Source organism: Oreochromis aureus, linkage group 19, assembly GCF_013358895.1.
Source record: "Oreochromis aureus strain Israel breed Guangdong linkage group 19, ZZ_aureus, whole genome shotgun sequence".
NCBI classification, from domain to species: Eukaryota; Metazoa; Chordata; class Actinopteri; order Cichliformes; family Cichlidae; genus Oreochromis; species Oreochromis aureus.
The window spans coordinates 13,016,246-13,037,743 of NC_052960.1; the positions used below are offsets into that span (position 1 = coordinate 13,016,246).

Genomic DNA, 21,498 nt, shown 5'->3' on the forward strand with positions numbered 1-21,498 from the left:
TAAAAATGAAAAAGACAGACTCACAAAAACCCTTATTCATAACAGTCAATGTTTATAAAGGCAAAAAAAAAGTCACATTCTACAGCATTTTATTTTCTATCACAAATGTATTTAACAGTAGAAGCAGACCTTCCTGTTATTTCTCACATTCATCTTTTTTTATCAGCCCTGAACTCTTCCGTTATTTCTTGCACTTCTGTTATCTTTTTTTTTCCTCATCACAAACATTTCAGAACATAGAAGTTGCAAGTGGTCCCCCGTGGACAGCTACACAGCGTGCCAATACGCGCGCCTTTACGCACGGCGCACGGCTCCCCTGCGTCACACTGAAAGGGTAACATAAAATTAGTATACTCTAGACAAAACATTGTAATTTTTTGCGATTTATAGAACTTAAAAATCTTGATTAGATAAAAGCAAATGTCTAAAAATGCTCATTTTTTTCTGACTGTTGTAAATTCAGAGAATCTTAAATAAGAAAATTAAATACTCTCTTCTTCGATAAACGAATTAATTCGTTGTCCTGAAATCTAACAGGTTTCGTGCTGTTTTATTTCTCATTTGTCTGCTTACCGAAGGTAACCATCCATGCTTTTTCTCCAAGGGCATCTCTTTGCTCCTCAGCTTCTCCAGAACTTCTTGCAATGCGTCAATCTGCACAGGGGGGGACAAATAGTCGTATTATCAAGAAACGTTTACTGTGGACTTTGTTTTTAAGAAAATTGTTGTTCAAATAATTTAAATACCCTAAATATAGAAAAAATCAACATCCTTCTTTACACAAATTAAATCGACTTAACCCACATCTCCAACAAAAGCACTCACCAAGTCTTTCTCTTGTTGAGTTTTCAGAGTGAAATCCAGCGAGCGCGTCTCCAATGAGGAGTCCTCTGCGCGAACGAGGTACAGGTAGGCGTAGCAGCAGGTGACCGCGAGGAGGAGAGTCCGCGCACTGACCATTGTGTTCAGACACATACAGGAGGAGTCCTTCTCTTCAGCGGGTGGAGCTCTTTTCCAGTAGACAAACGCTTCTTTGAAGTGTGGAGGATGGAAGTCTTTGGTCCCCAGAAGCTGTCTTTATAGGCTCTTTGCAGATGCTGCTGACATCAGCCAGTCTTTGAAATATTCATGGAAACTTTGACATGGATGACACTGCTCGGCACCTTTGCATCTTTAACAGGAAGCGATAAGAGAAGATGAAAACCAAACGTCGATGTGAGACATTAAAATTTGTGATGATGAAACCAAAGAATAATCAAACTCCTTTATCTAAAACTTTTTATTCCAGTCTTCCAATCAGTTTCAGTTAACTGATCCCATTGAATTCCCAACAAATCACATTTTTTCACCTGTTTCTCTGGCCTTTTTGGTTAATCAGATATCTGACTCACTGATGCGTCACATTGATGTGTCAGAATCAGAGTGAGAAATCAAGTAAAACAAAACAAAATCTGCATTTTGATTGCACAGTTATCGAAATAATAAAACAAAAAAGACAACAACAGAATTGTTTCCAACTTTTGAAAGTGGTGTTTTGCAACGCCTTGATAATTTCACTGAAAAATACAATTTACTGCGTGAATGAAATGCACAACAAGGAATCCACTGGGGATATTTTATGACTTGCATTTGACACTATAAATTACAGATTACCAATGAAAAAGTTAGGAATTTACAATATTATTGGGATAGCACACTCGTGGCGACAGTCATCTTGATGAAAAGGGTCAGTATGTGCAAACAAAATATTTGTTTTTGTGTAATTTATTATTTTTCTTTCATGTTTGCCATTGGTGAAAGATGCTCTCATTCAGAAAATACACCCTAAAAGGGTAGTTCTAAAAGGTTAATGCTTCCACCTATACTTTTTCAGTCAATAAATTGTGTTGTCTCCTTTTAATTCAATTCTTTAAAAAATAGTAATAATAGCAGAAACAAAAATCCTTAATCTTAAAGTTAAACTTTATTTATATCTTATTCTTATTTAACGATTTGCCCTTCTGATGTCACTGCTGTTCTGCAAAGTTTAAATCAGACAGGCTGACCAACACAGAGACCAATCTGTAATCAAGATCCAATTTCCTTTTGTAGGAATAACCTTAACCCTCGCCTTACCCTCCCAAGAGTAATCGGAATGAATATGTGTGGCTGTCAGGCTTCTGTTTACACACCAAACCATATTACTGACCCCCACATCACTGACAAATCTTTTTTACCCCATTTACCATGCTGGTCATGATCCCTTTCACTATGTTGGGAAAAAAAAGACACAGCAGACAGCACCTGAGGGCCCTGTTCAATATATAAAGCTTATATGAGTCATTCAGGTAGAATGGCAGCAAAGGATAAAGGGCTTTTGAGGGTTTTTTGAAGGAGAGAACTGTAAAAATTCAAGTAATTCAAGTCGTTATACATGTATTTCGCTTGACAATTTTTTTCTTTTTTAAATAATAAATGTATTCAATATTCATTGTTAAAAATATTTTGTTGTTGCTGTTGTTGCTTACTTATACCGCGCGGGGGCGCGAGCGCGATTTGGAGGGCGGAAGCAATTGAACGAGCAACCGGAAGGTTATCTTGCAGTTTACAAGAGGTGTTGTGACTTTTCAACGTTTCTTTCTGTACGTCTGGGTAACAGCAACAGCAAAAATGTCCGAAAGAAAAGTATTGAATGTAAGTATATGAACTCTAAAATTCGTACTTCACTGCTGTTATTAAAAATACTATAGGACCAGAGCAGGTTGACGTTAGCATTGAAGCTAAGTGCGGCGTTTTTTATAGTTTCTGTTTAATTTAACTAAAAGCTGGTAGGTAGCGTTGCTTTTTCAACTACTGTTACTACGATAGTGTGTATCAAGACTATATTGTAATAAAATTAGACATTATTAGTCTCATGGCTACAAGTTTGTAAGCTAACCTGTGTGTTTTGCTATCCACAGAAATACTACCCTCCGGATTTCGATCCGTCCAAAATCCCGAAGCTAAAGCTCCCCAAAGATCGTCAGTATGTGGTCAGATTGATGGCTCCATTTAATATGAGGTATGCTTGTCTTACCCACGTATATCTAAGAAGTTGTTTCTACATTCCTGGTTACACTACTGAAGTTTAACTTTCTTACAATGAAATGCAGCTGATGTTGTAAAGGATGCTGTTATGAATATACAACCAAACAACATGTGAGACGGCGAACAAAAACGCCCCCAGCAGCGTTATGAATTGACTGGTATCAACAGTTGTGGTCAGACATATACACTCATTATGGTCATGACTGTCATGGTAATTTTGGGCTTTTAATGATTTAATTGAACCGTGCTTTTTTTCATTTTTTCATTTTATTTTTTTCAAGATATTAAGCTTCTGGAATGGCCCCAGCTTCAATCCGGTTGAAAATTTGTGGACCGCGTTTAAAAGTCAGTTTTCTGCCAGGAGACCAACCAATTTAAATTAACCCTACCAGTTATGCCAAGATGAGTGGTCAGATGTCCAGCAAGAATTATGCCAGAAGCTTGTTGATGGCTACCAAAACAGTACAGCAACTTGCTCTAGGGATGTTTAAGCATTGTGTGTATATATTTGAGTCTGTATGTATGGCTTTTAATCCAATGTGGATCTAAAATCCAAAATAAATTAAAACATGTGCATCCATTTTTTTTCCATTTTCTAAAGTCATTAAAAATGTATGCTGTGCAATCATTGAAAGCCTACAATTACCATGACTTTCATGCTCATGACTAGTGATGTAAACTTCTAAACAAAACTGTATGTATAGTGCTTTTTACTCTTACTGAACATGCAAAGCAATCTTTAGAACACATTCACCCACTCAGACACAGCCACTGTGAGCCTTTATAACATTAGTAACCCGGGACTTCATGACTGTTTGCATACTTCGGTTCACATCAGTTTCAGAGATTTAACAAATAGGATTTTAAACAGTGGGACGTGTTTAAAAAAGTAAAATCTACTGTTCTTAATAACTCTGGTAAATGACCTTCATCCAGCACATAATATTTTAACATTTTTTCCAGTTTCAGAAACAATGAGAGTATAACAGCTGATGTCATGCTCTTGGAATGACTGTATGACACAAACATCGTATTTTTCAAGTTGTTGGAGAAGGTAGAGCTGTTGTAGAGCTTTTTTTTCCAAATGGAGACTTCCAGGTCCAGTTTAGTCATGGCCTTAATATATATTTCTGCTTTTTAGTGACTGGAGAGTACAGTTACAATTACTCCTGTCACTACAGTGTCATCATTTCTTCTACTTTGCAGGTGTAAAACATGCGGTGAGTACATCTACAAGGGGAAGAAGTTCAATGCACGCAAAGAGACCGTTCAGAATGAGACGTACATGGGACTGCCTATCTTTCGTTTCTACATCAAATGTACCCGCTGTCTTGCTGAAATTACATTTAAGGTAAGTGTGAATGATCTGATCATCGAAGTTGCAAGAGATATCTCAGAGATATCCCTTATATTGGGCATAAAATACCCGTTGACAATCCTATATCTTATGATGATGTCATAGACTGACCCGGAGAACACAGACTACGCCATGGAGCATGGCGCAACGCGAAACTTCCAGGCAGAGAAACTCCTTGAGGAGGAGGAGAAGAGAATCCAGCAGGAGAGGGAAGAAGAGGAACTGAACAACCCCATGAAGGTCAGTGTTTTAAAAGTCATCCACTGTTCTTACTTGAATTGGCGCATGAAACACAGAATGAATGGTTTCCCAATCCTCGACCAGGTGCTGGAGAACCGCACAAAGGATTCAAAGTTAGAGATGGAGGTTTTGGAGAACCTGCAGGAGTTGAAGGAGCTGAATCAGAGACAGGCTCTGGTGGACTTTGAGGGAATGATCGACCAGTACAGAGAGATGGAGAAGAGGGAGCGGGAAAGGGAGAAAGAGGAGGATGAGCGTGAAATGAAGTGAGTTGTGCATGCTCAGAAAAATGGTCTGTGTAAGAAAAAAAAAAAAAAAAATCGATCTCAAGCATGTTTCATATTTAATTGAAAATGTGTTTTGCTCTAATATCTAATACATAGTTATAACTATATGTGGAAATTAAAGTGGCACTGTGCTTTGTTCAACAGGGAGATGTTGGAGCGCGCTCTCGTGAAAAGACTCAGAGAGTCTGACTCTGATTCAGAAACAGAAGAAGAGAGCAGCAGCAAACAGTCAGACAAGTCCAGCTCAGACAAACCAACAGACATCCTCACTGCTGACAAACCAACAGAGGCAGAGGTCTGTATAGCCACCCACATGTGATGTATCTAAATATCTGTCAAGATTATTTAGTCATAATCCTCAAGGTTTCAGTGAGTGCCTCTTCATTTTCCTGTTTTACCTCCAATGTTTTAAAGTTTGAATAAAGAACTATGATTTTGTTTTTATAGTTTAGAGTCTGGAGATCAATATATTGGGCTGGGTTTTCATAAACATAGTCACCTAACATGACATATGTGAACGTGATCCAGAAATACAGCCGTCTTCTGTGGGCCAAACCTAACTTAAAATTGACTGAGGCAAAGTGAAAAGCAACAATGCTGAAAAGGTTTTAGAGCAACATATTCTTCCATCCAGACCGTGTCTTTCTGGGAGGGCTTTGCATATTTCAGCAAGACAATAAACTATTAATAAACTATTACAGCAGCATGGTATTGTAGTAGAAAAGTCCAGGTGCTGAGCTGGGCTGTTTGTGTTCATCAGTGGAAAACATTTGGACAATCATGAAATGAAAAATATGGCAAAGACTGCTGAGCAGCTAGAATCTCTTATCAGACGAGAATGAGACAAAATTCCTCTCCTAAAAGTCCATCAGCTGGTTGCTAACAAACTATTGTTAAAAGACGAGGTGATACTACACAGTGGTTTTCAGTTTAAACGTTAAATATGATGTTCTATGTTCTGTTTTTCATTTACATTTTACACACTTTCTCAGCTTGTTTGGAAGTGGGTTTATATGTAAGGTTGTGTCAGTTAAGGCCAGTGACCTTCGCAATGCTCATTGTCTTTAAATACAGAATTCCACAATCACAATGTACGTAATGAGAATTTTCTATGTGTTGCTGACCGAAAAGCTTTGGGCTGTATTTTCCTCATCCTTTCTACAGGGAGCTTCAGCTGGAGGAGCAAAGAAGGCCAAGGTGGAGAGCTGGGAGAGGAGTGTCGGGACACTGGGTGGTAAAGGAGCATTAGGTTCACTGGTTGTCCGAAAGAAACCAGCAGTGACTGTGAGCAAACCCAGTTCAGTAACGGAAACTGCTGCTCCTATCTCACAAACAGGTAACACATCGGTATCCTGCACACTTTGACCTCTTTTATTTGAAGTCTCTGGCATTTTGTACTTGACTTTTGTTTTTCTCTCACCAATCTATGTCCTTCATGTTGGTACTTGTTCACATCTTTAATCAAAAGTTAGCTTTTTCTTCATTGTAAGGCACAGTCTTTGTTTGTCTTGTTTTTCAGATTCAAAGCCAGCGACAACAGACTCCACAGACGCTTCTAAACCCGTCACCACACAAAATGGGTCATCATCCCTCAGCCTGTTGGGGGCGTATTCAGACAGTGACAGCAATGACAGCGAATGAGAACAAGATGACTCAAGTGACTGACATACAATTGTATGAATGATGCAGAAAGGAATACAGTGCTTAAGCCCTGTTTGTGATGCTGTACAGATATTGAAATCTCATATAAATCAGCTTAAGGATTTTTTTTTTCCTAGTTGTTTAAATCCAGTCAGATCCACAGAAAAATGGGTCTGTTTGTCCTGTGACTATACCACCTGTATATTTTAATGTTTATTAAAATGTCTCTACTGTTTGTATGTAGCATTTTTTTAAACTTAGTCTCTTAAAAGCATATTATAATTGTGGTGTTTCCAAGCCAGCAGAGACACATATGTGCATGTTTGGGTTATTTCTCAGCTTGTCCTTGGTCTCAACCTAAGAGCCATCCAGGTCCAGGAGGGGGCATCCTAGTCTAGTCCCCAAACCAATTCAACTGGCATCCTTCATTGTGGAACAGTAGACGTTCTGCTGTTGTAAATGAAGCTCCCCACCTTGCCTCAAAGGGAGAGCCAGACACCTTTCAAAGGAAGCTCATTTTCAACATTTCACCACAAAGCCAAGATAAAAGTCAGTAAATCAAATTGATTTGTGTAGTGTTTTTGTTCCCCCACGGATGGGATTAACTGGATTTAACTTATTTCGTATACATAAAGTGACTCCACCTCAGGCAGCCAGCATTATTAAAAATCAAATAACATACTGTAGTCCAACTCTCAGATCCCATAACAGATTTAATAGTTGTGGTCAGATATTTAGATACACACATCATGGGCATGAATGTCATAATAATTTGGGGCTTTGAATGACTTATTTGAACTTTTCTTTTACCTGGGTGGAATTGTTGTACAGCATCTTTAATGATCTTTGTTAAAGTTTCATCTTTGCCATACTCCTCCGCTAGCCATCAACAAGCCTCTGGCAAGATATTTGATCACTGTTTTTGGTAGAATCAGTAGAGTTCAATGAAATTTGCTAATTTCTCACACCAACCTGGCTTTTAAGCATAGTTCACAAATTTCCAGCAGGACTGAGGTTTTGTCTTTGGGAAGGCCATTCCAGAAGCTTAATTTTAGCCTGCTTTTTCTGTTCCCATAGGACCGTAGTCCTCTTGGAACACCAACTGTGTCTAGCTTTTGAGTTGAGGTGAAGTAGAAGAATTTGGAGGTAGGCCTAGTTCTTTGCACTTTGTGAAATGAACTAGTTCAACTGACAGCAAAACAGCTCCAGAGAATGAACCACCGTCATTTACATTTGGTACCCTACAGTGTTTTTAGATTTAAAAGTCTCACCTCTACTCCTCCAAACATACCTCTTGTAATTGTGGCCAGATAGGTCAGGCTTTCTCTTGCCTGACAATCCATTTTTTTTCCCAGAAGGCATTTGACTTGTTCATGTGGTCAGCTTCACATTTCAGTCAAGCTTGAAGGTGTTGATTTTGGAGTAGCGGCATCTTTCTTAGTCAGCACCCTCTCCGTCTACAGATATGTAAAACACTCCTCGCTGTGGACCGTGACACTGTGTTTCAGCAGTTTCCAGGTCATGGCAAGCATGAGCCTAGGTCCTTCTTGGGTTGTTCCTAACATCTTAACCAATTTTTTTCTCATCTGAGGATGACAATTTTGGTCCTCCTCCAGTCCTTGGCAATTACGTACAACTGTTTGAAGTGAAAATCTTGGAATATGCAGTTATTTTGAAGTGGTTCCAAAATACCTTTGCCTCTTTTATGCAATTTTCTTTCTTATTTTCACTGAGTTCCTTGGAATTTTCCATTGTTATGAGAATTGGTCAATCCAATGTGTGCTGTCAAATAAATCTTTTATATGCTGGCAAAGAGAAACTAGTTGTAGTCGATTGTGATCACCAATGAGGACTTAATAGGCCTTGGCCTCGTCAAGTTATTAGATGCTGTAGAACCTTCAAACACCACTTATTAAAATACATGGTGAGTGTATTTATATATGTAGGCTGTATGCATATTTTTGACCCAGTGTGGATTAAAAAAGCAAAAATAGATTTAAAAAAAATTCACCCAATTTTTGTTTTTAAAAGTAATTAAAATTGTATGCAGTACAATCATTTAAAGCCCAATTCAAAGTTCAAAGATAATCTAAAATATAGCATATATTAACAATGTTGCAGGTTAAAGTTCACAGTTATATCTCACACACTCTTCAGTGTGGAAAACAGATGAAAAGCAAAATATTCCACGATGGCGGGGATTATTCACAGCGCTGCATCTTAAACAGTGGATTAGGCAGGGTTCGTATGACTTTAATGTCGACTCACAAAAATAATGAACAAATAAATAAATAAATGAATGTGTGTTCCCTCCCCTTTAATCCAGTCCGCCGTGGCTCTGAGTGGTGTGTCGGAGACGGTCTGCTCCAGTGTCTCCTCTGGTCCGGCTAGCATTAGCTGTCTGACCTGCTTGGCTCCGAAGCAAATTTTAGCGATTGCATTTGTTTTACTTTGAGGCTGGACAGCATTAACACTAAAACCCGGATGGTAACCACAAAGACATAACTGGAACGGGTAACCGTCAATGCAAAGAAAAAGGGTGAGCCTAAAGAAGTAACGTTAGCAGAAACTGACGGTAGCTGCTAATCGGCTAACTTAGCATAGACATATTAACACTGCATTGACTCATATTTAACTGCACAGCTCATTACTCCAACTCATAACTTCTTAAACTAAAAGACAATGGGATTCGTTAGGTGTTAAGCTCTTTAAGAGTATTTTTTAGGAGGGAAATGCTACCCTTAATCCAGTGTTATGAGAAAGTGATTGATTGAACCCCCTTAATTTACAACCTAATGCTAACTAGCGATTGTCAGTGGACACTGAGCTCTGCTTTGCTGTTTATTAAACTAGAGGAAATCTTATGCAAGCTAACCACATGGGTTCAAGATTAGGGGTTAATCTTGCCTAACCTGTTGAGTATATTGTTGTAACAATAGCTCTCTGTTTTGGGGGTGACTTTGTCAGGGAATATTAAAAACAAAGGTGTCCAAATGTAACCGCTGAAGTGGCCAATTTAATAATCACTAAACAGCCCCTGTAGTGTGATATGCGATCTGTTTACTACTTCATCCCCACAGATCCATGGCAAAGTGGCTGAAGGACTACCTGAACTTTGGCAGCAGGCGTGATCCTCCACAACCCCCGAGGCCAGATTACAGCGAGAGCGAGATTTTGAGGGCCTACAGAGCTCAGAAGGAGCTAGATTTTGAGGACCCGTACCAGCACACTGATAAGGAGCATCAGAATGGGGGTTTTGGCTCCTGTAATGCCACTGTGAGCCTTCCCTCTTTCCCTGCATTTGGTTCAGTGCTGCCTAATGGTGTAGAGGTATGACTTGGACTTTTTTTACAGTCATGCGCAGATGCAGCTTATGTTCCCTCCCCAAAAAAGCCATGTGTCCCTACATAAATTGCCTCACAATGACCACTTTTAAATGCACATGCTCCAAAAAAGATATGTGCATGTTTGGGTGATGTTTGATTCATTATCTAATGGGTTCTCTATCCATGTCTTATATTTAGGTAAAACTCGTGTCTCCAAAACACAGACTGATTAAAGTGGACTCTCAGGAGTTTGGTCGCTGTAAAGTCCCTCTGAGCCCTGTGACTGTTCAGGAGGAACCTGTAAGCATTGTTATTTCAGACAATCACAATCTCAAAACACTTAGGTCCAATGTCATTGCATTTCATTTGTGTAATTCGCTTTGTTTCTATCCCCCCACTAAGGTGGTTCCCTCTGCCCCAGCAGCGTCAGAGGCCGACGCAGATTACTCTGATCCTTTTGACGCACATCCACACCCAAGAGCCAGAACAAACTGGGAGCCCAAATCTGCACCAGCAGACTGCTGCAGTTACATGGAGCCATTTGAGGCCCAGCGAATCATTTCAGGTTTGCTCTACATAAAAGTTGCTACTTGTATATGGTGAAATACTTACTGTACAATAAATAATTCACATTTATTGTGCATTTTATGGAGGTACAAGTGTTTTGGGAAGAATTACTTACCTAATTCTTAGAAGGGGTAAAGGTGAAAAGTTTTCACTGTCTATGTGTCCTGTGCAGAACTACAGCACAACATGATGGCCAACCGGTCTGGGAGTGGAGATGGCAGCCAGCTATATGACAACCCTTATGAGGAGAAGGCTCGGCACCACCATCGAGCTGGTCCGCCTCAGAAGGTTGAGGGTGGGGTGATAGACAGCAAGGAGAGCAGGCTGCCTCAGGATGACGAGAGGCCGGCTGATGAATATGACCAGCCGTGGGAGTGGAAGAAGGACAACATCTCTAAAGCCCTAGCAGGTAAATTTGGGATTTCCTGGTACTACAGTTCTGTAGCTATTTGTCTTTGACTTATCATTTTCTCTCTGTGTGCCCATAGTTCAGTTTGAAGGGACAGAAAGAGAGCGATCACGAGGTCAGACAGAACAGTCCAGGCTTACCATGACAGGCGCCACATCAGAGGCAACTACACTCCGTCTTGTAGGTGACACTCCTTCGCTTTTGGGAGAGAGGGTGGATCCATCTCTGCCGCTTGAGAAGCAAGTGTAAGTTGAGATTCATAGTCTTAACCTTTGATGTTGGCTCTACTAGTTTTCTTTTTCTTTTTTTTATTCTACTTCCAATAAATAGCAGTCTTTCTTGCACAACATACCCTTCAACTTTCTTGTCTTTCGTTTTTAAGTGAAGTTCCTCAAAATCTTTTTTTTTTTTTTTCTCTTCAAAATGGGGGGGAAAGGTCATTCAAATAAACCAAAACAAAAAATGGTCATGAACTTAAACCAGTTCAAGAAGTCCATCATGTACTTTGATTCTATGGGAGGAAACAACGATAAAGCATGTGAAATATTGTTTGAATACCTGCATGTATCGTCTTGCTTAAAAAAAAAAATAAGTTCGCAGGTTTAGTTTGTTTTGTTAAGTTTCTTTACATTGTGTGTGTGTGTGTGTGTGTGTGTGTGTGTGAGAGAGACAGACAAAGTAAAAGCCAGTACTTGTTAGGCTACAAAGTGTTCAGTTTCTGTTGTTGTAAAGGGAAATTTTATGTACTGACAGCCATCCCAGACGAAATGAACTTCATAAAGGAAATGCCCACAACTTAACGACTTGATAAATTCATCCCAGCTTTCAGTTTTTTTTCTTTTAAAAAAAAATTGAAACATGCAAAACTTGGCTTAAGAACAAAGTCCGACCTGTGTGACTCACAGAATAAATCAGAAATGTCATGATTCAGATGTCTGGAGGCTGGAGCTTTGCATTGGCGCTCGCATTTGCATCTGCAAAACACAACCAACCGCACTCGGCTTGGCTTATTTTCTTTTTTTATTTGATTATAAAGAAATTGTGGTGATTACTGTCACATGTTTGGTGTTGTCTTGTCTTCTGTCAGTTTCTGCATTTCATATCCTAAACGTGATGGGTTACCATCAGCAACAACAAAAGGAAAGCAAATATTTTAAGTTCAAGCTGATATAAAGCTGGCTGATATGCACTTATGCCCATTGCTGTAAACAATGCTTGCTATGTATGAAATTTTGCAAGTGGTTTATGAAAAGATTCATTCAGTTATGACTTTATAAAATGTTTAGCTTTATGTTATGCTGACCTCATGCTTGCCTGCAGGTGGTACCATGGAGCCCTGAGCCGCGCTGAGGCAGAGAGTCTGCTGACTCTGTGCAAGGAGAGCTCCTACCTGGTGAGAAATAGCCAGACGTGCCGAAACGACTACTCTCTCTCCCTCAGGTAAACAGGAGTGTCCCTGAATGCTTTGGTGTGGAGTGCATCAAAAAGAAGGAGAAAAAGGGGGAAAAAACCCTTCATGTTGTCTTACATTAATATCATCGCAGTCTGTTTAAGGGTAATTATTCCCTTGTGTATTACTTGGCACTGTGCCTTTCCCATATTTATGTGATCTGGTCCCCCCCACGCACCCACCCATTTGGGTATTGTTGCACATCATTTTTCTAGTTGCTCTGTTCTCACTTGGTCACAACAACCTTTTTTTTCCCAGCTTTTTTCACTCCGCAAGTGTCTTTTTTTAGTCTCTTTGATAACCAACATGGAAACAGCTGCTTGGAAAAGATCATAGGCATGCTGGGAATTGCTCCCAATCTCACATCTGTATTATTTTGAAGCAGTGAGCTGAAAGAGCACAGGAATTTCTTTGGACTGCAGTGCAATGTTTTACCAAAATATTTGTGGATTCTCTGAGCATATATGTGCTTAAACCACTGATCAAATCAGCAAATTAGCAAAAGGGAGGGAAAAAAAGTGAAATGCAGCTGCAAAATGGAGGAAAGGAAACTAGAACAAATTGCTGCCAAAGCCCTGTTTTGGTAATGTGGTAGAATCTGATCTAAAATATTGTTTTGATGGAAGAAAGCCGGATGTGTAAAAGCTCGAGCTGAATTTTGCATTCAGAATAAAAACGTATTTTACAGATACTCTAATTTGCCTTCATACCACATGCTTGTTGGATTAAGTAAGGGTATTTCTAGAAGGTGATGACATGACAAATACAAGGGAAAAGAGAGGCGCAGGAAAGACCTGTTTGAACTTAAGATGTTGTCTTTAATGATTGCTATCTTTACCACCAACGCACCAACAAAATTACGGGAAGAGGAACCCAAGCTTCTCTAAACGATGATTTTGGCCATTGTTTTTATCTTGGATCCCTGAACGTCACTTTGCAGAATGAATAAGTTAACATTAAAGTTGTTTCTGAGGGTGCATAGTGAGATGAACAGTACATTTATTGTATTAATCAGATTTTCTGTTTCACAGACATTTGAATTGAATACCTATAAATGATTTTAAAACACAATATTTTTATACATCCAAGTGCATCGCGTGAATCTTTATGTTAGAGGAGGAAACATGAAGGATTTTTATTTATGTTTGACATCAGTTTCAAAGTTTGACATTTAGAGACTGAGGCTCGGTTATATAAACAGTCAGCTGTGATTCACAGTGAGAAGGAATAAAACTGTCGGCAATTCATACCAAAATAATATGCACAGATGCTGACTCCTGGTTGAATGACAACTCTCCAGTTCCCTTTACAGTCTTTTTTGTTGTTGTTGTTGTTCCTGTTGAAACTTTTTAATTAAGCAAAGCTGAATGGGCTGATTGTGTGCAGCCCACCCTGAGCAATGATGATAACACAATTGATATGTTGATCTGAGACTGCAGGAATACTTCCATCACAGAAACCTGTGTGGCACTCCGATTGTTGTACGAAACACAACATGACATTTTTTCCAGGTGCCAGTTTTGATAATTATAAGGTCTTAAAACATTCTGTAACGCTGCTGCACACACGCAAACACACACAGACACACACACACACACTTTCATTCTCAGTCTTTCAGTGTACTAATTAACATTCCTGTCAGGCAAGTTGAGGCTCATCTGCATTGTCTCTTTATTGTCAGGAGCTGCAAAGGCTTCATGCATATGAAGTTCACCCAGTCCCCAGACGGCCGCTACGTCCTCGGAGAGAACAGCCCTCCATTCTCGACCATCCCCGAGGTCATCACCTACTACACGACACACAAGCTGCCAATCAGAGGAGCCGAGCACATGTCCCTGCTGTATCCTGTCCCAGTGCAGACCCTCTGACGGTAACATACACATCCTGATTTTCCTGGTGCTACTGAATATATTCTTCTATACATATATATTCTTAGTATTTACCTATTTCTACCCGTGTCCTACATGCTATGACACTGCCATTCTACCTGCACAGCTTGCAAGAGATTGGACCATCTGGTGCCATCTTTTCTGTTTTTACTTTAATCCCTGTATCTACACTGGCCGCTTACAAGAGAGCTCTGTGCTTAAGGAATCTGTGAAACAGTACATCACTGAAATCCCTCTATTTATCTGTCATGGACTCTTGAAAGTCAGCAATCGCTGATAATAGGATTGTTAGCCGAGTACTTTCACCTCACAGAGGAAAAAGACAAAATCTAGTCTCAAGACGGTAGAATTTATGTAATCTTGCATGGAGTTTTGTCTTTATTGCTGTCAGATGTGAAGCAGACTTAAAGAATATTATTGGTGGGGTCATGGGGGCCTTAGCTTGTGCCAATAATCCCGTTTTCTGTTTGTTTTTTCATGTCACATGAATTTCATGTTTTTTAAACTGACAAAAAAGGTCAAAGTGATTGGTGCTCTGGCGTGAGGATTGAGAACTAAGTTTAAAAGGTTGGAAATGCAGTTGAAATCATGCTGTGACTACAAGCAGCATTGTTGTTATATTTTTTAAGTGTTAGTTACAATTATGAACCAAACACTACATATTTAAGCCGGACCATCTCTGCGCCCCGGGGTTTTCTCTCTGCGCGTTTCAGAGGCCCGGCAATGTTACTTGATGCTGTAGCCGTTTTGCCCTGCAGTGTTCTTGGCTCCTCTTGTTAATGTGTGAACAACACAAAGTTGGCTGCGTCACACAATAACAGACTCCTGCAATACTAGTTTAGAGAATATTAACTACAGTATTATACTGAAAGCTTGTGGCTTTGTGAACATGATTATCAAAGAAGCTTTGGTAGTTTAATTACTGTGCTATTTTATAAAATTTTAAAACCCTGTAAAAATAAAGGTTGTGGTGTTTTCAATTTGTCTCTGCATTCTTTTTTTCAATTTAATGTTTCATATGAGCTTCATAATGACTCCAGGTAAGGGGAGGTAAATTAAAATTTGGAATTGAATTAAAGGTAAGTTCAAGTTACTCCTCCAGCACACAGTTTAGCTTAGAAAATTACACAAGCTTCTTTTTTCCCAGATGGAATGATTGATTTAAAAAAAAAAAAAAAAAAAAAAAGAAGACAAGAATATGGTGCACAAGTTCAAATTTATTTTGGATTTTTTCTAATCCACACAGTGTCAAAATTTAACAAGTAAAATTGGTAGGATTCCTTGACGCTGAATATTTTTTTTTCTTTCTTTTTTTATTTTAAGCAGTCCACAAATTGTCAACAAGGTTGAGGTCGTGGCTTTGGTAAGGAAATTCCGGATGTCTAGTGTTGGTCTGCTTTATCAATTTATGTGTGATTACAGTCACAGTCCTGTTGAAACACCCAGTTGTTGTTGTTGTTTGTTTTTTAAGTGCCCTTTCTCACTGTCCCTCTTCCCTCTGTTTTTCTTTTCGTTCATCTTTCTTTCTCCCTTTCTTGTCCCCCAGCCATGTCTGTCCCGTCTGTAACAACTGAAAATAAAATAAATGACAACAACAAAGGTCGATCAAATGGACCAATATGGCAAGGCTGCGATGATTTACTTTCCACTTTGTAAAGTAAATCCGTTGGGTATCTTTGTTGGCCTTCAGACATCAATTCTGACGGCTAAAGAACCAAACGGGACAGGCAAAAGGGAAAAAAAAAAAAAGGAACACCCAGTTGTGTCCAACCACCACCACCATACCTGATAGCTGTAAATGTTTGTAGGTTTGACAGCCTCACCTTGTCTCGTCTGACCATCAAACTTTTCTTTAGGAGGTTGTCGACTTCTTTGTGTGGTTAGCTACAAATTTCAGTCGAGCTTTTGGACAGTAACCGATGTCCTCTCATCTGACGATAACAGTTTGGATCTTCCAGTCCTGTATAAAGTGGTGATACATCTGAATAACTTGTATTTATGCACAATTGTTTGACAGTTGTACATAACTACATATCTTAACAATGTTTTACATGTTGGAATATGCAGTTGTTTAGAAAGAGGCGCTTCCATCTTGTGCAGTTTTTCGTCTTAGCTCTTCACAGAGTTCCTTGGACTTTCCCATTGTTGAGTATTGATCAATCTAGTGAGTACAGCACTCACTAAACTTTTTATACTGATGATTTTTTTTTATGACTGATAAGTCAGTCACAATCACTGATGAGAAATTAATTTGCCTTGGCCAGGACAGTTGTCTGGACTGAAGAAATTAATCTAAATTTGTGCACCTAATTCTTGTTTTTTTTAAAGTCAGGGAAAAAAATGTTCAAAGGAATCATGATATTCATGCCCATTTGGAGTTTATGTAAACAAAAATATAGTAACTGAAGCTTTAGTATTTTTGGAGTTGAAGTATGAGCGCTAGTTCAAGTTAAATGTAGGTCTTATCTCAAATTGCAGCTGTTCACTGCCAATGACAAAGTGAGAAATTTATGCGAGCAGCAAGAGGCAGACCATCTCGCTTTGCCAAGCACATTCAAGATAGGCAGGTATACTGTCACCTGTTACCACAGCAACCAGCAGGTATTGGTGTCAACACAGAAAGCTGCTACCACAGCTGCAGAACAGGTAAGTATGGCTTTAAGGTAACTGACAAAGTACTGTTATATGCTAAAGCTAATTGTGTGGATTGGTTTCTGCTATTTATAGTGTAAGCAGTTTTGGAAGGGTATAATGCACTTGGCTTTGTAATGGTAGTTACAGACAAAAAAATTATACAAAAGTAGTAAAACTTTCTCATTTTGCCTAGACAACAAATCAGGCTTGTTACACTACTTGGAAAAAGTCTTGAGTCATCCCTAATGCGTTATGTTTTGCTTCCAAGCAGTCAGACTTTTGGTTGTTTTTCAAAAGTGATTTCGAGCAACAGCTGATGAAAAGATTTTCATTGGGAGCGACAATCTCTACAGTGGAGATGGAAGAAGAAGAATTGTTCTCCAGGCTTTCTGAAGGTCTTTAAAAGTGGATCATGGATCTTTCAAGCAGAAAAAAGGCACCAAACTGAAGGGTTGAATGTGTGTTGTGGCTAAACATATCAGACAACTTAACAAAAAAACAATTTTAAATATTATCTTTAGACACTTATTATAAAAGCCGGTAGTTTGTTCCCATTTCTTTAGTTGGTTCTATGAAAAAAAAAGCCAAAGAGAACATCCTTTGACAGGCATAAAATAACATTTTTGCACAGACAAGGTGATTCCCAATGAACTATTGGCCAAAAACTTGGCATATCTCAGCATAGTGTGTAATGTGTTCTTAAAAACCTTTAGGAAACTGGACAATGGGAGGACAAAAGAATTGCCAGGCCTAAAATACTATCTGCAGTAGATAAACAGTATCTGAAAGACATGTCTTTAAGAAATAGGGAAAAATCCAGCAGTTGCCTGAAAAAGGACCATATGGATCTGACTCATGACCGATCAGAAACGGTCTTCGTGGAAAGGATGTCAAGAAGTTATTTTTTTTAGGAAGTGAAACGAGGAGAAAAGAATCAGAGTTTGGAATTTTTAAGCTGACAACATCAACTGTATGTACAGTAAAGGTCATCAGAGAGTTGCAACAGTGAGTGCCAGAAGTAAAAGATCTGTAGAACATAGCTCTGTCATCGTTTGGGGCTACATTTCAGCCAGCGTTGTTGGAGATCTTAACAAAACGGACTCAGTTATGAACACAGAAAAGTATTGTCAGGCTTTGATCCATCATGCATTACATGGAAAGCATCTGATTGGCAACAGCTTGATTTTTCAAGATGATAATGATCCCTGTCAATGAAGTAAAAGCCTACCTGGATAGAAAAACACAATGTTTTGGCTTCTTGAGCCAAAACCTCAACATTACTGAAGTGTTGCAGGAACATGTTGATAGAAAATAGAGCAAAAGTTAGCCAACATCTAAAGAAGAGCTTTGAATACCCTTCAAGAACACTGGAGAACTATACCAAAGTCCTTAACAATCATCCAGACATTGTATAGTCATCTTTAGGCAACTAAAAGTTATGAATCCCAAGCAGCTCAGGTTCAACAGACAACCATTATGAGAATGATCGACCAGAACTACTGACAAATGTACTGTGTCAGATATAAAGGTATGTGGTTGTGACTGAGAAACTCTCTTTTGTGACAGCTGAATCATTTTAGCAGCAAAGTGTTCTCCCAGTTGCAAAAAGTGTTTCCATGGCGACTCGGATACAGCAGTTGGCTCAACCCAAACCGAACCGACTAAGATATCCAGACCGGTAGGTCTGAATCACACCCTTTAACGAACCTCTCTGCCTTTGTCGCCTTCTTTTTCTCAAATGGGCTCTTTTCTGTTTTCCAGTCGGTCTGTTTACTGGCTGGATAAGCTTCCACCAGAAAGGAGCGGATTAACCACTAAAATTGGTCTGTTTCCCAATCTTTTCCTTTTTTCTTCTCTTGGCAAACTTGATCTTTGCTGCCTTTTTGTAACACCGTGCATAATTGTTATTTTGTTTTCAACAGAGTTAACCCCCTGCTGGTCAGACTTGTGCATAAGTAAAAAGTTCTACAATCAAGTCACGTAAATATAATAGACTTCTAACTAGAAAGCGAAAATTTCAGAAGAAATTTTATGTGTGCCTATGCCGCTGCTAATCACTGTAGTTTGCCATTCATACGGCTACAGAGAGCAAAACTCAGAAGAGCAGCCATTCTCCACCATGAACTATGGTAAAACAAACACCGCTCACGCTTCACAGATGACAGCTTACAGTTTTGTGTAAAGATGAAGTTACTTTGTACAGCGCCGATTTGCAGGCGCTGTGCACACAGGTTCATGAGCAGAAGTCCCATTGTACCACGGCAGACCCGACAATGTTTGCATGAACACACTTTGAAGCATTACATTATAGACCACTTTTCACACATGCATTCACTTTTTTTTTTTGTTATTTTTACACAGTGTTCTGAATTATGAACAATGGTCTACAGCCAATCCTGTGTATTATTATACAAACTTTGGTTGTGAGATTCAGATAACTATTTAATAAAAGCTAAATATTTTATATGAGAGTAAGAAAGAAAAGTATATCTTTGTGTCCACCTTTCTCTGTTAATGCCTAGCTCCCCCTAAAAGCTTTGCTAGATCCGCCCCTGCACAGTTACCAGCTGTCAGCTACACAAAAAGGAGCTTGGTCTTTGTCTCTCAGAAACAACTCATAACTTCCCTTCAACTCATTCATGTCACCTAAAGTGTAAACCTGTTTCTCCATCACCAGTTCAGCTCTGATCATTCAGTAAGGACATCTCCTGATTTCATCTTCATGCTCCAGCAAACATCAGCTGATACTAGAAATTAAAATCAAAAGAATTCTAACAACAGCTGATCAAGCTTAAACGTGCTGCTGTTGTTTAGCGCGATAAATAAGAGCGAATAGCCGATCATTGATCAGTTTCATGATTGACGTTTCAACACGCGAGAGAATGACAGGGGAGGCTTCGTAACGACAGAATAAATCATAATGTTTTCTCTGAATGTGGGACGATTCCGTTTGTACGGCAACTCTATGAACTAACCCTAATGAATAAAATAAAGTCCAACGTCAGTAACTTAAATACGCACACAGCTGTATATAAACTCCCGTGGCATTACGATTGTAAAAGGTCAGCGAAAATAAATTACACCTAAACTCGGTTTATATCTGACCCAAATAGAGAGCGACCGGTGCTGACACGAGTTTCACCGCCTCAATATAAGCCAAGCCTGGGTGCTTTTCACGAAGGGTTGCTAGCGGTATGAGCTAACTATGCTAGCGGGCGCTAGCTAGCTAACCGACTATCAGCAACACATAAGAGAACTGCTGCTAAATAAACTACACCTAAACTCGGTTTATATCTGACCCAAATAGAGAGCGACCGGGTGCTGACACGAGTTTCACCGCCTCAATATAAGCCAAGCCTGGGTGCTTTTTCACGAAGGGTTGCTAGCGGCGCGAGCTAACTATGCTAGCGGCGCTAGCTAGCTAACCGACTATCAGCAACACATAAGGGAACTGCTGCTAAATAAACTACACCTAAACTCGGTTTATATCTGACCCAAATAGAGTGCAGTTCATAACTTCTTACCTGAAATTCAGTTCACCTCACGCTCCTGCCTTCGCTTTCCCTGATCCATGATTGACCACCGCGTTAGCAATCGCCTGCCCGGCCTCATATGTCTCGTTGGCGGCATGTCCTTTCTGTCACACACCGGTGGGTAGCTGCCCTCTGTTGTAGCTCCACCACCAAACAACTCAGTTATTTTTTCCACATCCAGCTGTAACTCCGATTCTATGCGAGCATTTGCGAGAGACCAGGAGGTGAAGCGACAGAGAGAGTCCCCTCGCTATCCATTTGCAGCCAAGTGCGGCAGCTAGCTAGGTAGCCAGCTAGGTAGCCGGCTAGCTGTCAGGCAGGACCGGCGTGGTCAGAGCACTGTCGCTAAATATGGGATGTCTTGATAAAACAAGCAGATATTTGAAGTTTACACACCTACATTCTCGCCTGAAAATATCTTAAAAGCTTATTTTGTGACCTAGAAACACGAATAAAAGACATATAAAACGAAGTGGTGGCCGCCATTGTTCACTCTGTAGAGGCGTGCTATGAATTGTGGGATATTGAGTTTTCCACCAAGCATTACCGTAACTTTTGAATGATTTGCGCAACCTTAAAAATTCCAAGGGCTCCTGAAAGCAGCGACGCTGTGCGCACCGTTGAAATTGTCATCATTACGGTAATCCAAATAAGGGTACACAGGCTGTACCACTCCCGGCATACCACTAGAGAGAGCCAACACACCACAAATGAAGTCTGTTTATTTGGCGCCAAAAGATGAATTGGCCTAAATTTGCACTAAAATATTAATATTTAAAAACTATAAAAGTTATAAACACCAAAAGTCATAACATAATAGTCCAGCTCCAGCCGCACAAAATGATCTAACATATGTAACCTAATGTCAAAACTGTTTGGCAGAGGGAGCGTTGGAAAATTTTCACTAAAATATTAATATTTAAAAACTATAAAATTCATAAACACCAAAAGTCATAGCACACCATTCCAGATCCGGCCGCACAAAATGAGGTAACATATATGAAGCTTGTCTCAAAACTGCGGCGGGTGATGATACGCGTGCGAAATTTAGGCGGAAGATGGAGAATAATAATAACTAGAAAAATTTGCATTTCCTCTT

At 39.5% G+C, this 21,498-nt stretch overlaps 4 protein-coding genes across 8 annotated transcripts in view; 3 read left to right on the forward strand and 1 right to left on the reverse strand.

The window, feature by feature from the left end:
• Nucleotides 1-32: 32 nt before the first annotated feature.
• LOC116318032 (cocaine- and amphetamine-regulated transcript protein-like) lies at nucleotides 33-20,418 on the reverse strand. Of its 3 annotated transcripts, none has more exons than XM_039603477.1 (4): nucleotides 20,391-20,418; nucleotides 826-1,171; nucleotides 574-654; nucleotides 33-326 (listed from the first exon to the last, which is right to left on the reverse strand). In XM_039603477.1, the coding sequence occupies exons 2-4, from the start codon at nucleotides 973-975 to the stop codon at nucleotides 219-221; spliced, it is 339 nt and encodes a 112-aa protein (XP_039459411.1). In that variant the 5' UTR covers nucleotides 976-1,171; nucleotides 20,391-20,418; the 3' UTR covers nucleotides 33-218. The 3 variants fall into 3 exon arrangements, with proteins under 3 accessions (XP_039459411.1, XP_039459410.1, XP_039459409.1); XM_039603476.1 differs by lacking the exon at nucleotides 20,391-20,418 and adding an exon at nucleotides 3,056-3,117; XM_039603475.1 differs by lacking the exon at nucleotides 20,391-20,418 and adding an exon at nucleotides 2,918-2,994.
• yju2 (YJU2 splicing factor homolog) lies at nucleotides 2,546-6,826 on the forward strand. Its single transcript, XM_031736936.2, has 8 exons — nucleotides 2,546-2,673; nucleotides 2,940-3,040; nucleotides 4,273-4,417; nucleotides 4,529-4,663; nucleotides 4,748-4,929; nucleotides 5,095-5,245; nucleotides 6,115-6,286; nucleotides 6,470-6,826. Exons 1-8 carry the CDS (start codon nucleotides 2,650-2,652, stop codon nucleotides 6,589-6,591), a joined length of 1,032 nt encoding a protein of 343 aa, XP_031592796.1. The 5' UTR covers nucleotides 2,546-2,649; the 3' UTR covers nucleotides 6,592-6,826.
• Nucleotides 8,755-15,212, forward strand: LOC116318030 (SH2 domain-containing adapter protein F-like). Of its 2 annotated transcripts, XM_031736932.2 has the most exons (10): nucleotides 8,761-8,832; nucleotides 8,918-9,130; nucleotides 9,672-9,921; nucleotides 10,116-10,217; nucleotides 10,320-10,482; nucleotides 10,657-10,893; nucleotides 10,973-11,138; nucleotides 12,214-12,333; nucleotides 14,025-14,213; nucleotides 14,339-15,212. In XM_031736932.2, the coding sequence occupies exons 3-9, from the start codon at nucleotides 9,676-9,678 to the stop codon at nucleotides 14,209-14,211; spliced, it is 1,221 nt and encodes a 406-aa protein (XP_031592792.1). In that variant the 5' UTR covers nucleotides 8,761-8,832; nucleotides 8,918-9,130; nucleotides 9,672-9,675; the 3' UTR covers nucleotides 14,212-14,213; nucleotides 14,339-15,212. The 2 variants fall into 2 exon arrangements, with proteins under 2 accessions (XP_039459405.1, XP_031592792.1); XM_039603471.1 differs by lacking the exon at nucleotides 8,918-9,130 and having other exon boundaries at nucleotides 8,755-8,832; nucleotides 14,025-15,212.
• Nucleotides 16,571-21,498, forward strand: part of theg (theg spermatid protein) — a 98,870-nt gene continuing 93,942 nt past the window's right edge. The window contains exons 1-3 of one of the 2 annotated variants that reach the window (XM_039603473.1): nucleotides 16,571-16,878; nucleotides 18,433-18,544; nucleotides 18,628-18,846. In XM_039603473.1, the coding sequence (XP_039459407.1) occupies nucleotides 18,483-18,544; nucleotides 18,628-18,846 (281 nt within the window). In that variant the 5' untranslated portion in view covers nucleotides 16,571-16,878; nucleotides 18,433-18,482. Of the gene's footprint in view, nucleotides 16,879-17,494; nucleotides 18,545-18,627; nucleotides 18,847-21,498 lie in introns of those variants that run through there. The other variant, XM_039603474.1, reaches the window with a different exon arrangement.